Source organism: Saccopteryx bilineata, chromosome 2 (assembly GCF_036850765.1).
Source record: "Saccopteryx bilineata isolate mSacBil1 chromosome 2, mSacBil1_pri_phased_curated, whole genome shotgun sequence".
Classification (NCBI taxonomy): Eukaryota; Metazoa; Chordata; class Mammalia; order Chiroptera; family Emballonuridae; genus Saccopteryx; species Saccopteryx bilineata.
In genome coordinates this window covers 334,175,316-334,188,747 of record NC_089491.1, presented here as the reverse complement: position 1 = coordinate 334,188,747, position 13,432 = coordinate 334,175,316, and the positions used below count along the sequence as shown (strand labels likewise).

At 49.7% G+C, this 13,432-nt stretch overlaps 1 protein-coding gene across 4 annotated transcripts in view; it reads left to right on the top strand.

Moving 5' to 3' along the window:
* UBE2H (ubiquitin conjugating enzyme E2 H) overlaps positions 1-6,718 on the top strand; it is a 113,403-nt gene extending 106,685 nt beyond the window's left edge. For all 4 annotated transcript variants that reach the window (XM_066262305.1, XM_066262302.1, XM_066262304.1 and 1 more), the window contains one exon: positions 2,620-6,718. In XM_066262305.1, the coding sequence (XP_066118402.1) occupies positions 2,620-2,744 (125 nt within the window). In that variant the 3' untranslated portion in view covers positions 2,745-6,718. The remainder of the gene's footprint in view (positions 1-2,619) is intronic.
* The last annotated feature ends 6,714 nt before the right edge of the window (positions 6,719-13,432 follow it).

Genomic DNA, 13,432 nt, shown 5'->3' with positions numbered 1-13,432 from the left:
ACCACTGAGCCAACCGGCCAGGGCCATATGTACCCTTTCTTTTTTTTTTTTTGTATTTTTCTGAAGCTGGAAACGGGGAGAGACAGTCAGACAGACTCCCACATGCGCCCGACCGGGATCCATCCTCCCGATGCTCTGCCCCTCCGGGGCGTCGCTCTGCCACGACCAGAGCCACTCTAGCGCCTGGGGCAGAGGCCAAGGAGCCATCCCCAGCGCCCGGGCCATCTTTGCTCCAATGGAGCCTTGCCTGCGGGAAGGGAAGAGAGAGACAGAGAGGAAGGAGGGGGGGTGTGGAGAAGCAAATGGGCGCTTCTCCTATGTGCCCTGGCCGGTAATCGAACCCGGGTCCCCCGCACGCCAGGCCGACGCTCTACCGCTGAGCCAACCGGCCAGGGCCATATGTACCCTTTCTTACCGTGAGCATCACCAGCATTCATACTGAGTTTCAGCTACTGTTTCCTGTTTTCTCTTGTAAATGTGTGACTGCCTATAGGAGAGGGCCTCATGGGTGCTGTCTGGAGCGGCATAGTGCCCTGCGCAGCCTCACTGAGCGCCAGATCAGCTTGCAACACCAGGCTCTGCCTCTGTGTGCGAGGTAACCTTCGCCTTCACCCCTCTACCTGCATCAGTACTTGACAATTGGATGAGTGTCAGACCCCCAACTAGCTTCTTTTTCTTACCTGGTCAGGGAAAATCTTGGCACCATAGTCATCCGTGTACCAACCATCCAGCAAATGAACCTGCACATTTTATTTGCTTCAAAATTTTTTAAAGAAAGAAAACAAATGTAGTTCTCTCAAAATGCTGTGTTTTAATACCCAGCTACGTCCTTCTCCCCGTGCTTTTGGCAAGGCTGTGGCTTTCCCTGGAGCTGTGTCCCCTGGCTGCAGCGACACAATTCTCTCAGGGGTCAGGGCAGCTATGACTTCTTCCTGACTTGCGGGCTGGAGGGCCATCCGCCATGCTTCCCTCTGATGGCACTTAGCAGCTAGCTGCCTTTTCTCTTCATAGTCATGACCTTGTTCTTCATTCTTCTCTCCTGAAAGGCCTTCTCAGTAGACACTTAATAGGCATGTGTTTCCTTGAATAGACTTAATAAGGCTGATAGTATCACATTACAGTGTCAAAGTGCAGCATCTTCCTATGAAGGGAGAAACGAAGGAGTCAACCCATTAATGATTTTAGAGAGAGAGAGGTGAGGGGGGTGGAGAGCGGTCCATTGTTCCACCCATTCATTCATTCATTGCTTGATTCCTGTACAAGCCCTGACTGGGGATCAAACCCGCAACTTTAGAGTATGGGGACGACGCCCCAGCCAACTGAGCTACCTGGTCAGTGCTAGTAGCCAACCCATTAGAGAGTAAAAATAGAATTTCTAGGGCTTTAATAAACATTTCTCTCATTCTAAAAGGTAAACTAATGATTTTCTATCTAGTCAGGGGCTTCCCTCCCCCTCAACTTATTATTTCATTGTAAAATTTTACTATGAATTTGTAGGACTCAAGTCAAAAATCTGCAAACTTTTTTGTAAAGGGCCAGATTTGGCCACATATGGTCTGTCACTTACTCTTTTAAACAGCCTTTTACAAGTATGAAGAACAGGCTTATCTAGGTTCTTGCACTGAGTCCTTCCACGTCGCCTGGCTGCGTGCGTCTCCCTTATCCCCCTCTTCCCTTTCATCCCTGCGGTTCCACGAGAGCAAAAACAAAGCTTCAGGGTGCGCAGACATGTTTTTTCTCCTGCTGGCATTATGAGCAGGATTCTAGCTGCCTTGTCTCCTCATGGTCTGTGTAGGCTGTTTACTTGAGAACAGTATGCACTTAGAGACTTTAAGAACAAGTTTGTTTTTTCCTCAGCAGTTCTTAAGATTTTTTTCAGCCTAGGTTATAGCAGCATAAATCTTCAAGTAAATAATACGTGATAAAGTCACCTGAGCTAGCTGTGTGTCCAGCTAGTAGCTCCTTCCCGTCAGATTGAGAGACTTACCAGCTACTTCAAAAACCAGACAGGCAGAATCTGTTTCAACTAACATTATTTCTAAAATAATAGAGCTGGGCTGACTAATTATATAACTGCATTTCCTTATAAATTACTATGGAATCGTAACGAGTTTAGTGCTATCTGGGAGGTGAATCCTTTCATTAGTAGAAAAAGTTAAAAGAAAATGCAAGGGTCACACTTTCCCAATCCGTCAAGTGTAGAGGAGGGCAGCCGTCCTGGCAACCCGCAGGGAAGCTGAGGGGACTGGAGGCCATCTGCCACTGACCCCACTGACCGCCGTCCTGGCCTTCCTTGACCTTCCTGTGCCCTTCATGCACCCCCCCCCCCAGGGGGCTCATCCCCCGGCAGGTGTTTATCCATCTGGGAAGTGATGGCCCAGGGAATTCTAGGATGGTCACACAGTTGTATTCACTCCCCTACAAGTCACATGTCCTGCTTTACTTCTCTTACTAATGGGGCAAAATGCATAAACTCCAGTCCTGTCCTTAGCTTTCGTGACCGCAGCGGTCACTGTCACCCCCGGCATGTGAGGGGAGCGGGACTGCCCTGGGACCTGCCAGCTCGGGCCGCTGTAGCAGGGCCGCCTGCTCAGTCACTCTCTCTCCCGCCCCATACAGAGTACATCCAGAAGTACGCCACGGAGGAGGCGCTGAAGGAGCAGGAAGAGGGCACCGGCGACAGCTCGTCAGAGAGTTCCATGTCTGACTTCTCAGAAGACGAGGCCCAAGACATGGAGTTGTAGTAGAAAAGGCACCTGCTTTTCAGAAAGACTATTATTTCCTACCCATGAGAAGCAGACTATAATATTCATATTTAAACAAAGCAATTTTTTTTATTACTAAACAAGGTTTTTATGAATAATAGCATTGATATATATATATTATATATCACCCTTTAGATCTTGATTTCTTGGTCATTTCTCAACCTGAGGTGCATAGCATATTCCCACATTCCATTTTGGTAGCAATATGCAGTCCGAATGCATGCATTCACACGTCCATTTGGCCAAGTCAGCCTGTGTGCTACTGAACTGGCAAACAAAATATCCGCTCTGGTAGGCAGACATGAGGAACAAGAACAGGAAAAAGTTGCTTCCAAAGAAACAAACCAAACCAACCAGCTCTTGGATGTGAAGATAGAATAGTGCTTTTTCAAAATGGAAAGGAAAAAATAGGGTAGGACAGGCCTGCTGCGGGCGTGTAGAGCCAGCTGCGCCAGCCAGAGCGCCCCTTCCCAGGAGCCCTAGGCAGCCCCGTGACCGTGCAGCCACAGTGTGAGCAGGGAGCTAATTGGAATATTGAAATGTAAAACAATTTTTGACTCGGGTTTTAAGTACATTTTTATCTGTAGGTCCCTGTCCTTCTCACTACGCGGCCCTGCAACCTCAAGTGTGATGCTTTGGAGAGCCGCAGGAAGTGTGTTCCGCTCCCGACCCCCTCTCCTGGGTCGGCCTTGTAATGCAGCCCTTTCTGAGGACAAGGACAGGGAAGACACCTCCTCCTCCCGCACGGCAGCCTCCTCCCCGGCTGTCGGCCACTTTGAGACCGCTATCCTGGACTACGAGCTTTAATTTGAAATGTGAGGGTGGTTGTGGGTTAATTTTGTTTTGGGGGCTTGTTTGGTTTTTTTGGTGTGTGTGTGAACTGTGCTTAGACAGGTTACAGATTTAATCGTCACCTGCCAGGAGATGGCTTCCTCCTCGGACAGCTGCTCGGTGCCCCATTAGGCCCGGGAAGAAGACCAAGACCATCTATCTGCTGGCCGGGACTCCTGGGTGCTCGCGCTCACGTGTGGGTTTGGGTTTGGGATTGGGTTTGGGTGGCAGCAGCCTGAGCATCATCCTGGGCGCGGGGAAGGGGTGTTTCAGACCCACAACACGTTCTCAATTTCAAACGAGTGCTAATTGGAACAAATAAAGGTTCTTATACCCAGAGTGACGCTCCATGGGGAAAACATAGCTTTTTTTCAGTGTGACTGAGAGGAAAGGGTTCAGAAATAGGATGTAGCAGTGAAACAGGTTCTGAAGGAAGAAGCCTCTCCTGTGTGTTAAGAGGGATCGGATAGTTGAAAATGGCTGCTAATGAAATGTTCACTCAGCTCAGCATTCGTCAGGGTTCTTTCCCATCTGAGTGTTGGCGGCTGAATGTGGGGGGCTCTAGACGGCACCTCTGCATTCTCCCGTGTCGCAGCCAACAGAACAAGAGCAGAATTAGTCAATCCTAAAAACCTTCTAAAAACAATTTTTGAAAGTCCCACTGGGATCATTTAATTTTTCTTTCTGATGTGTGTTTTAGTTTAGAAGTGCTGTATTCCACAAGATTTGAGTCGATTTGAGTCAATAAGATGGGAAGATATCCTGTCTTTTATTCAAAAAGCACAATCAATCTTTTCTTTGAAAATCTATATGAAATACAACTTGCTTTTAGCATGATTATTTTCCTAAATAAAAAAAGACAAAGAATTTACTTATTTTATGTTAATTACGGGCATGAAGCAAAAGGTTTTCTTTAAAAAAAAAAATTGAAGTGCAGTTATGTAGGGCTGTGGTTAGTTAACCGTGCTGAGTTATCTATCTAGCATCTGTGGCTTGTTGGAAGGGTAGTATTAACTATTTAACATGTAATGGTGTACTTTAACTCTTATCTAGCACGTGTCTTCTCGTTACTTTGGGGGGAGGGTCTCTGCTGGCACCGCCTTGCTTACCTGCTGAGTTAGCAGTTTGCTTGTGCTATAACCGTTATTGTAGGTGCGACTTAGGGTAAGCTTACAGTGCTGGGTGGTGATTTGAGTTCAAACAATAAAAAATTGTATTTTTTCAATATTGTATAAACAATAGTGTTCTAATTACCTTTCAAAAAATAATGAGATAATTGCTTTAAATCTTGTCCAAAAAAACTAGAAGAACCAAGTTTAGGGAAGATATGTGAGCAGTGTCACATCTCTGCTCCCGACCAAATCCATAGTTTTCTAAGGAAAAGACGTCAGCTTGACTGCTTTTGAGAGCTCCAGCACACGCTGGTGCCGGGGTCCTCAGTGAAGACGGGGCGGGGGAGGTCGCAGGGTTAAGAAGCAGATCTGAGTGTGGCAACTGTGCGTGCGTTTCTCCGTGTCTGGTGTGCCCATCCAAGTCTGTGGTGAAGGTGTAGTTAGGGCTTCTCTCTTACTAGCACTGGAGGCTTCTGGAGATGTTATTCGCATCAAGCTATACTTTCTAGGTCTGCAAGTCTGTCTAATTGGAGCACTACCCTTGGTCCCAGGCTTGTTTCTGGCTCTGTGTGGGTCTTTTCCTGTCCACTGCAAAACTGACTTTTGATAAGTTGACCAGAATCCCATCTTAATGCTAACTTTTTGTCCCTTCCCTGTACCCAGAAGAGGTAGCTGTAGGAGACCACACGTACAGGTGCAGAGGGAATGGGGAGAGGCCTGGTGTGCATCTGAGGACTCTGGGCCCCCCAAAACAGATGGGAGAGTCAGGCTCAGTCAAGGGTGTTTCAGCAACAAAAGCTCTTCCGGATTGTCAGCGCACTCAGAACAGCACCTGGAGTCCCTCAGAGAGGCTGAGCGTTCCTGCTCTTACAGGTGGGAGCGGTGAGTCAGTGCCCTGGCAGGCTCCCAGCCCTTGTTAGTCCTCCCAGTTTTTGAAATCCTATCTGTGGTTCAGCAGCGCAGGCCGTTCTTTGCCCCCGTTCAGCGACAGCCCAGTCTCTCCCCAAACACCAACAAGTAAGATGGCTGCTGCAAGATGGGTCGTGTGTATTGGTGGCCATTCGAGAGGCTGGCGTTTTTTATCTCCCTGCCCCCCTTGAGGTTACTGTGCCGTTTCAACCAGCATTTTATACTAGCCTGATAATGACCAGAAGTTGCCACATACCGCTCCTGTACCTAACAGTTTTCCACTTCAAAAGCTGTTCTAATTGCCAACTGGCTGATCTAAGCTCTGGAGAGTGTTCCATTTGAAGGAATTTTTTTTCCCCTCAAAGTATCCCTGAAGCCCTTGCTGGCCTTGACCTGACACCTGCTTTTTATTAAGCCTCCTGTTAGGGTGCCTGAGAATCACGAAGAACATCCTCCACTCGCTTCCATCGGTCATGTTTCTGGAAACTAGTATTAGATTTTATATGGCATGTGACCCTCCTACGTTCTAGGAACTCAGAAAAGGGAAAGCCGTTAATTTTATTTCATCAGCTTCCTAAAGGAGTTCACAGCCCTATTGACTGAAATAATTTCTGACTGGGCACAAAGACCTGTGTTCTTTGGACTTCTGAATCCATGTTCCTATTTCCTCTGGCCGGAACACTGGTGGTGACCCCATCAGAGACTGGCTGGAGTGGAGGCCCCTGGGGGAAGGGAGCTAACAGCCCTCAGGTGTGAAGGTTCTCCACTCATCTGAGGAGGGGCCAGGACTCCTAATTCTGCAAACCTTCGTCTTGGCCGTGGCCTTCGGAATAAATGGCCACTCTTTACTGATTGTATTTGGTACATATTGTGTGATACTTGAAGAGATTAAAGGGACTTAACCAGCCCTTAATTGAAATCTAAGTTTTTCATCACTCATTTTTTCCTCTAACTCCTCCCTCCCACCCACACCTTCCTCCTTGCATTGTGATGCTCTGTGGGCACTTCTGTCAACAGGACAAACGCCTCCTCTAACTAGAACCTCTTAATAGTTGTGTATAATGAAAACTGTAAACTTTTTTAAATAAAATGTGTATATACCTTGGCAAATGGCTGGACCTTGATAAATAAGATAACAGCCCCCATGATTCCTTAGCCTGATTTTTAAAACATCCTTTCTGTTCATCCGACTCCTGAGCAGGAACTGGCATTTTTTATTTTTTATTTTTTTTATGCAGAAGCTCCTACAAGGCAGACTGGGTTAGCTTGGGAAGGGAGTGTCCTGTGTAGGGAGTAGTAACCAGGAGGTCTTGCCTGCAGGCCTGTGTACCTAGAGCAGCAGGTGACTGCTGGCTATAAACCGGCCTGGCTGTGAGGTCTCACCAGAGCCTGTAGCCTGAAGAGCCCGTTTCCCCCAAGGGGATCAACAGGCATGGCTCCCCTGTTATTGTTAGCCTTGATCTTCTATCCTGTCAACTAGTGCTGAGCAAATGGTACCTACTTGGCCTGGGGTTCACAGTGCAGCTTTCTGCTGGTGGCCAGTCTGCCTCAACAGGCGCCCCTGGGGGTTCTTGGTGCCAGCCTCAACCAAAGAGGGGACAGCTGTGGGTATTGCATCAAAAGACCCCTGGATTAGTGCTGCATTTCCATTCCTTTCTGAAGCACATGCCTGCAATGACCACCAGGTGGCAATATTGCCTAGTTTATTGGAAAATATTTGGCACTGGATTGCATTGTGTCAGAAATCCCTTAAGACCCAGGGAAGAGGTCCTTTGGTCACATGTTCTCGTTCCCCTAACTCTCCACTGTTTTCCTCTCCTTATTCATTTTCCCCACACTCCATTATTTTCTTGCTGCATCCTCATGTACTCTGCAGTAGGCCCAGCTTTGTATCTACCCAGGGAGAGGGCGTCAAGGCCACCTAGGAAATATCCGGTGTGAAGAACACCTCAGGCCTCAAGCTACCCTGGCTGCCTCCAGTGCTCAGAAGCAAAACATTGACCAGGCTCTTTGCAGGTGCTCTCACTGGCTCCTCAGCCCAGGGTGCAGTGGACCAACGGATTGAACCAGCACTGTGAGTTCTAGTCCCATCTCCCATTAACTGGCTGTGCAGCCTCATCTCTCATGGACTAGCTGTGCAGGTTCATCTGTAAAATCAGGTTCTCTGAACTAGTAGGTTCTCACTCAGACACTTTGTGACTCAATTCCATCTGGGCTCTGAAACAATACATATCACAGGGTATGGTATCTGGAGAGAAAAACTACATCAACCCAAGAAACAACAAGGTTTCAGAATCAGAACAGAGTTTTTGGACCCAAAGAGCTTTGGAGTGTAGAGCACTCATTTTCCAGCCAAAAGGAGAACGAAGAGATCTGTGTGGGTCATGTGAGTATTCACACAAGGCAAGTGCTTTAAAAACTCCATGAGGAGCCCCAGCTCTGTCAGTGGGGCTTGGGTCTCTTCATCCAACTGTAACCTCACCCAGCACCCTCCTGCCGCAGCCTCAGTCCTGCTGCTTCCCAAGAGGGGGTGCCCTTCCTGAGAAAGGGGGCTTTCTGAGGCATGGAGTCCTGGAAATGAAAGTTGTGGGCTTGGCACCCCAGAACTTGTACTCGCTTTAAATTCTGCCATCTCTGAAGGCTGCTCTCTCCCCCAGAATGAGTATCTGTGACATGGAGCCCTGGCATTTCCTGCTCCCACCCAGAACCCAGGCAGAGAGAAGGTGTCTGGCTCTCAGTCCTTGGTCCTGCAGAGGCCCTGAAGCCCGACAGACTGGGCAGTGCTGCTTCTGAAAAGATGCTCACAGGCTTCTCAGGGTCTCAGATCCCTGGATGAGCCCAGAACAGTCCCCCTTGAGCCAACCCTGCTTTCCAGTGCCTTGCATCCTAGGGCACGTGTGTGCCCAGGACTTCTGGGAACTGAAGTTACCCTGATGGGGTTTAACGTTAAAAGGTAAAAGACCCAGGAGCACTTCTCCTCTTGCTCTGTGTGTGAGGGGTATGTGTGTGTGTGTCTATAATGAGGATGTTTATTTTTTGAAGGGCCAGCATTTCTGTGAACCTGGGTTCCTCAGAGCTCTTTGGGTCTCAAACTTGGATCCTAGGACCTGGTGTCACGTGGTTGCGGTGGCAGGGAAAAACTCAAACTTTGGGCAGCCCAGTCACGGCCAAGGACCTGGAGGGGCTGCTGACCACGGCTGGCTTGCACGTCTGTCTCAGCCTCCCTGTGGCCCTGCCCGTCCTGCTCGCCACTGCAGAGCCAGCAGCTCCCTTTGCGAAGCTTCAGCCCAGATTCTGTTCTTGGTTCTACAAAGGAATCAGAATCACAGCCTGCTCCAGTCCACTGCTGTGCATTTAAAAGTGTAGAATGAAGCTTTTAAAAGCTGCACTTCTGCAGGGTTCCAGAGCAAATCAGCATCCCAGAAACGTGAAAGTCTGTAATGCCCTCCTCCCGTGGAGCCACCGTCGGCAGTGGCCGAGGACGGCTTCCCCCTCTGATCCTCACACTGGCCCTGGGGGCCCCTGGTGACCAGAACACAGCCCCATTTCACATTAACTGCTTGTGAGGTGCCAAGAGACCCAGGCACATAGCAAGTGGTACAGCCAATGCTAGAGCCCAGGTCTTCAGGACATAGATGAGTGTTCTTCGCATGAGCTCATGCTGTGCCATGCCCGGTGCCCCTCTAACAACCTGCAGGGGCTTCGGGCACCATGTCTGGGTGAGCCTGCCATCTAGGGCTCCTAAGAGATGCTTCCCGGTTGACCCTATGAGCCTGGCTCACCTGCCCAGGAGTCGCATGGGCTTGGTCCCTCAGGGTCAGGCCCTTTCCCCACACAGACCCCATTTCCACTGGCAGCAGAGTCCCCAACCTCTGCAGCCTGCCCTAAAATCAGACCAGAAAACTCGGCCTAACCCACTAGAGCAGAAATACAGATGTAGAATGAATGCCATCTACAAAAGTAACATAAAACTTTGAGAAGCCACATTTTAAAAAAAAGTAAAATCAATGTTTTATTTAACTCAATATATCCAAAATATTTCAGTGTGTGATTACTATTTAAAAATGAATGAGGCTGACCTGTGGTGGCGCAGGGGGTAAAGCTTGGACCTAGAACGCTGAAGTCACCGGTTCCAAACGCTGGGCTTGTGGAGTCAAGGCACAAAAGCAACTTCCTGCCCCTTCCCCACTTTCTGTTCTTTTTAAAATAAATAAAATCCTTTTTAAAAACGAATGAGCTATTGCACATTATCATTTGTGCATTAATGGCTTGAAATCCGGTGTTTTACTTGACACAGCGCAACTCAACTTGGACGCTACATTTTCAACATTGAAAGTGACAGGCAGCCTTACGAAATGAAGCTGTGCTACAGAGTGACTTGCACTGCTTGCCTTTAATTTGAAATTAAAATTAAATAAGATGAACAGTTGGGTTCTTCACTGGCCACTCTTCAACGGCTCAGTAGCCACAAGTGGCCGTGGCCACCTCCTGGGCAGTGCTGCCTGGAGCCTCCAGGTAGAGCAGGAATTTTTAGGAGCACATAAATCACAAGAGGGAACCCAGAACCTCCCACTCCTCAGAGAACGTCCTGGGGTCGGGCGGTCCCTCGCACAGTCGAGCGGGTTTGGGAGGTGAGAAGTACACCCTGTCTTATCCCTGCGTGTGGACCCCGCAGGCTGTGGGTGAATCGGGACGTGAGCCGCTGCGGGAGCCCAGTCCCCAGGGGTGACTTCCAGGCCTTCCATGCGCCCGGCCGCCGCTCACTGCAGCTGGAGCCGGCGAGCAACCCGAGGTTCCCAGTTGCTCCCTGCGGGGACAGAGGTGACCCATCCACGAGTAGGGGGCTCTTCCTGGAGCTGGTCAGAGTAAGACACAGCCACTCCGGCCATCTTGGCGCTGCGAGGGGGTGGGGGCGTCCCTGCCTCGGCCACCAAGGGGCGCCATAGCCTCGCGCTGCATCCCAGAGTCCCGGGCCAGCCCTTGGGCTCTCACGCACCGCAGAGCTCGTGGCAGCTGGAGCCGGGGAGGTCCGGGGCATCGCGTCCGCCCCAGGCCCTTGAGTTCTACCTGAGGTGCCTGGCAGTAGCTAGAAGAAACCGTCGAGGCCACCCAAACACCGAGCCCGGGAAACCCGCCCTACCCAGAGACCCCAGACCCCTGATAACAGGGGCCTTGAGCCTCGATCTCAGGAAGAGCCAGGACCTCTCCACCTGACTGCCCCTCGGCCGCACTCCTAGTAGCCAGTGACCCATGTGGCTGCGTAAGCAAGCAGGGGCTTGTTTGTTGGAAGGTCAAGGTGGGGCCCCAGAATGCCGGGAGGCTGTAGACAAGACGGAAACTGAGAGGAGCAGAGGGACTCTGGAAACTCGGCCTCTGGAGCCACTGGCCAGAATAAGATCACCTCAGAAGGCTGCCCTGGCCACCGAGCATCAGTCTAACCCTCTCTGCCTCTCTGCATCACGTGGGGAAGACAGAAAAGCCTCAGCTGGATCCAGGCCCTGTCTTAGTGGTGGGGACCAGAGAAGAGGGGCGTAGACCTCCCCTTCTATGTGATCACTGGAGGGGAACCCCCACCCCTGGCCAATGGAAAGGGAGTTTAGCACAGAGAGGTGCTTAACCACCCCTGGGCCAGCCACTCCATGAAACCCTCTGCAAGCCCTGGGGGGGGGGGGGAGTTCAGGGTCTTTGTCCTGTCTCCGCAACTGACCTTTGGGCCAGGAGGAATAAAGGTCATGAAAGTACTACAGACCACAACGAGGGGCTTCCTGGAGGCAGGGGCTCCCCCAGGGCCTGGCTTGTGGGAAGCCATTGGATAAAGGGAGAAGAGAGCGAGGCACCCCAGACGGGTGTGGCCAGGGGTGTGCGGGGAGGGGGGCGCCGTGAGGGGAGACTGGGACAGGTGTGGACCTTGGGCCCAGCTGGCTTGGAGCACATAGTGAGATGGTGGGTTGGGCCAAATCAGACGTCAGAGGCACAAGTGGGACAGAAGGAAGGACAGAGACAGAGAAACAGGCTGGGACTGGAAGTGTTCTCCAGAAGCTGGAGGGCTGGGATGGAGGGACAACGAGACAGGCTGCACAGGGCAGTGGTGCAGGGGTGACAGAGCAGGAGCCAAGGGGACCTGGAACACAAGGACAAGAAGGATGAAAAAGGCCGAGGGGGTGTTCATTTCTGAGATTGAGGGAAGACCAGCTTCCACCTTGGGGAGCTCTCTCTCCTCCTGTTTTGACTCTCCTGCTGGGGGGGGGGGGGGGGGGGGGGGGGGAGGCAGCTGATGTTCTGAAAGACCCACTTGGCTGGGAATTGAAGCAGAAACCCAGGGCTTCTCCAGACCCATTCACACTAGGAATGACTGCAGCCCAGCTCCCATGAATCCCAGCTTTCTGACCTCAGGAACTGAAATAGGAGAGCAATTGTGGCTTCATACTTCTAACTATTGGGTGCAATTAGTTACATGGCACTCTGGACTGCTTACCTCTAGTTTATTTTACTTGAGAGAGAAAAATAATTTCTATCATGTTTAAGCCACTACTTTAAAAATACTTTTGTTTTCTATTTTTTAAATGTTTATATTACTGATTTTGGAGAAAGAGGGGGGGGGGGATATCAATCTGTTCCTGTATGTGTCCAAGAACTGAACTGGCAACCTCTGGACCTCTGGACCATGCATCAACCAGCCAAGCTATCAGGCCACGGTTATTTTCTACTTATTAAAACTGAATCTACTCTTGGCCTGACCTGACCTGTGGTGGTACAGTGTATAAGGTGTTGACCTGGAACACTGAGGTTGCTGGTTTGAAACCCTGGGCTTGTCTGGTCAAGGCACATATGGGAGTTGATGCTCCCTACTCTTCCCCCCCTTCTCTCTCTCTCACCTTTCTCTACAAGGAATATATTTTTTAAAAAAACTGAACCTACTCTTAAATGATTTGATAGTAAACACCAGAAATAGTAGTGGAATGGAAAAAGAGCTTCCTTCTTTCTGTCTGCCACCCTCCTCTGGTGGTCGCCTCAGGGCCCAAGACAGCAGCTAGAGCTCCAGAAATCATATCTCAAGTTCCAGGAAGAAGGAAGGAGGGGAGAATACAAGGTGTTCATCTCCCTGCTGACAGCTCCTTTTACAGAGTCTTCTTGGGAGCCCCCTCCACACTTCCACTTCTATATCCATGGCCAGACAGAGACACAAGGAAGTGGGAGGTGCACGATTTCATCTGCACACACTGCTCCCTTGGAGAGAACTGGTGTTCTACTAACGCAACATGTGGAGCTTGTGTTTTTGCATCCTGTTGAAACAAGTCAGCTCTTAAAAAAGAAAGATGAGACAACTAGGGAAATCTGAACATGACTGGCTATGTGATGATATAATGAATTAGCACTTTTATTTTTTTAGAGATGAAAAGGTATTGTGGTGTGTGTGTGTGTTGAAAGACTACCTTTTAGAAACACATTGAACTGATGGATGAAATATATGATGTTTGAGTTTGTTTAAAAATAACCCAACGGTGGGAAGGGTGCAATGGAGGAAACAGGATTAGCACGTGTTAATCACTGGAACTGAGTGTGGGGGGGCACATAGACGTTCATTATACACTTCTCCCTACCTTTGAATAGATTATAAAATGTTCACAATAAAAGTTCCTTTAAAGTCCTGCTATTAAAGTAAGTATTGAGATTTCTATTTTAAAATTTGGGATTCTAAAACATTGCCATTCTTCTACTAATCGGGGAGCTTGACTCTGGGTACACAAGGCAGTCTCAGCCAGTTACTGGAGTTGAACTCACTTCCTAACTGACAGAGATGGCCTCCCTGTCCCA